Below are 1,668 nucleotides of genomic sequence, written 5' to 3'. Positions count from 1 at the left end.
CGCAATTTTCCTAATCGACTTATATACTATTCATTATACAGTAAACAGTGACTAAGTACTTTTTAATAAACCAGGTGAGAGGGAATGGTCCACTAACCCAAAGGAAATCAGCGGGCAAAGGAGTGAAGGTCAGAACCAGAGGTGAGCGGATGTATAAAAGGCTGCAGACTGCTAGGGCGCATACAGTCTTCCAACATGAAGCTCCTGGTAAGGAAGGATTTCCTGGGAGTATGCAGAATTAGAAAAACAGCAAAAGATCTTTGCTTTCATATTTCATACGTTAAGATATCTTCTTATTCTGTGATGCATAATACTACCTTGCATTTAGGTTTAAAAAACGTAGATCAATTTATCTTTGTGGTTCATAATTTTACGCATAGAGCAGACATGAAGTAAAGTGAAAACTATTACTATCTCCATCGCAGATTACAGTGTCAGTGCTGGTTGCTGCAGCGTCTGCAGCGCTCCAGTCTTACTCCGCCCCAGGAGCAGGGGCAGCTGGACACACTGGTGGTGTTCCACTTTCTACAGGAGCCGGACATTCTGGTAGTGCTGGATTCGATTCTGGCGCTGGACACTCTGCTGGTGCCGGATTCGCTTCTGGCGCTGGACACTCTGCTGGTGCCGGATTCGCTTCTGGCGCTGGACACTCTGCTGGTGCTGGATTCGCTTCTGGCGCTGGACACTCTGCTGGTGCTGGCTTTGCGGCAGCATGCCAAGACGGTGAAATTCTTCACGTCGATGGTACTTGTGTTACCCCGGAAATTAATCAAAAGGTATACGTTTTCGACGTACCTGAACAACCTAGGGGACCCATTGGCCCACCACCTGTCATTCCTCCACCTCGTGTTGACCACAATATCCTCTTTGTACGTCTACCTGAAGACGCACCAGGACCTGAACCCATCATTCTTCCTCCACCGAGGACAGAAAGCATCGTATACGTGCTCAACAAGAAGAAGGAAGAGGGTCAGCGTGTGATCGAAGTACCAGCTCATCCTCAGTCCGATCCTGAAGTCTACTTCGTCAACTACGAAGACGGAGAAAACCCAGCTCTTCCCATTGGTGTCGACCTTGAGACTGCTCTCAGTGCAGCCGCTGCAACGAGTGGTCAGGTTCTTGGTGGAGCCGGAGGCCTTGGTGGATTTGGTGGCGCTGCAGGTGCTGCTGGAGGCCTTGGTGGATTTGGTGGAGCCGGAGGCGCTGCCGGAGGCCTTGGTGGATTTGGTGGAGCCGGAGGTGCTGCTGGAGGCCTTGGTGGATTTGGTGGAGCCGGAGGTGCTGCTGGAGGCCTTGGTGGATTTGGTGGTGCCGGAGGTGCTGCTGGAGGCCATGGAGGACTTGGTGGAGGTGCAGGAGCTGCAGGAGGCCTTGACGGTGGCCTCGGTGGTTTTGGTGGGGTCGCAGGATCTGCCGGAGGAAGCTTAGTCACTGGTGGATTCGATGATGATAGCCACGAAATTATTATTGCGCCTACTCCTTCTGGTGTGTATGGTACACCCTGATACAAATCACGATGATCCGAGGGTGAAATAAAGTATCAAAAATATATTTATATTGTTGTAATACAAATTTTATTAAAGAAATAAAGCCGATTAGTACACATTTTTCTATTATTTTTACCAATCATTTGTTCATTATTTTGTAAATGAAACTGTTTCGTGAGAC

The 1,668-nt window shown here is 48.9% G+C and overlaps 1 protein-coding gene across 1 annotated transcript; it reads left to right on the top strand.

The window, feature by feature from the left end:
- Positions 1–179: 179 nt before the first annotated feature.
- On the top strand, positions 180–1,607 carry LOC119586888 (pupal cuticle protein 36-like). Its single transcript, XM_037935624.1, has 2 exons — positions 180–207; positions 426–1,607. Exons 1-2 carry the CDS (start codon positions 196–198, stop codon positions 1,503–1,505), a joined length of 1,092 nt encoding a protein of 363 aa, XP_037791552.1. The 5' UTR covers positions 180–195; the 3' UTR covers positions 1,506–1,607.
- The last annotated feature ends 61 nt before the right edge of the window (positions 1,608–1,668 follow it).

Source organism: Penaeus monodon, chromosome 22 (genome assembly GCF_015228065.2).
Source record: "Penaeus monodon isolate SGIC_2016 chromosome 22, NSTDA_Pmon_1, whole genome shotgun sequence".
Lineage (NCBI taxonomy): Eukaryota > Metazoa > Arthropoda > Malacostraca > Decapoda > Penaeidae > Penaeus > Penaeus monodon.
This window is presented reverse-complemented; position numbering and strand designations above follow the sequence as displayed.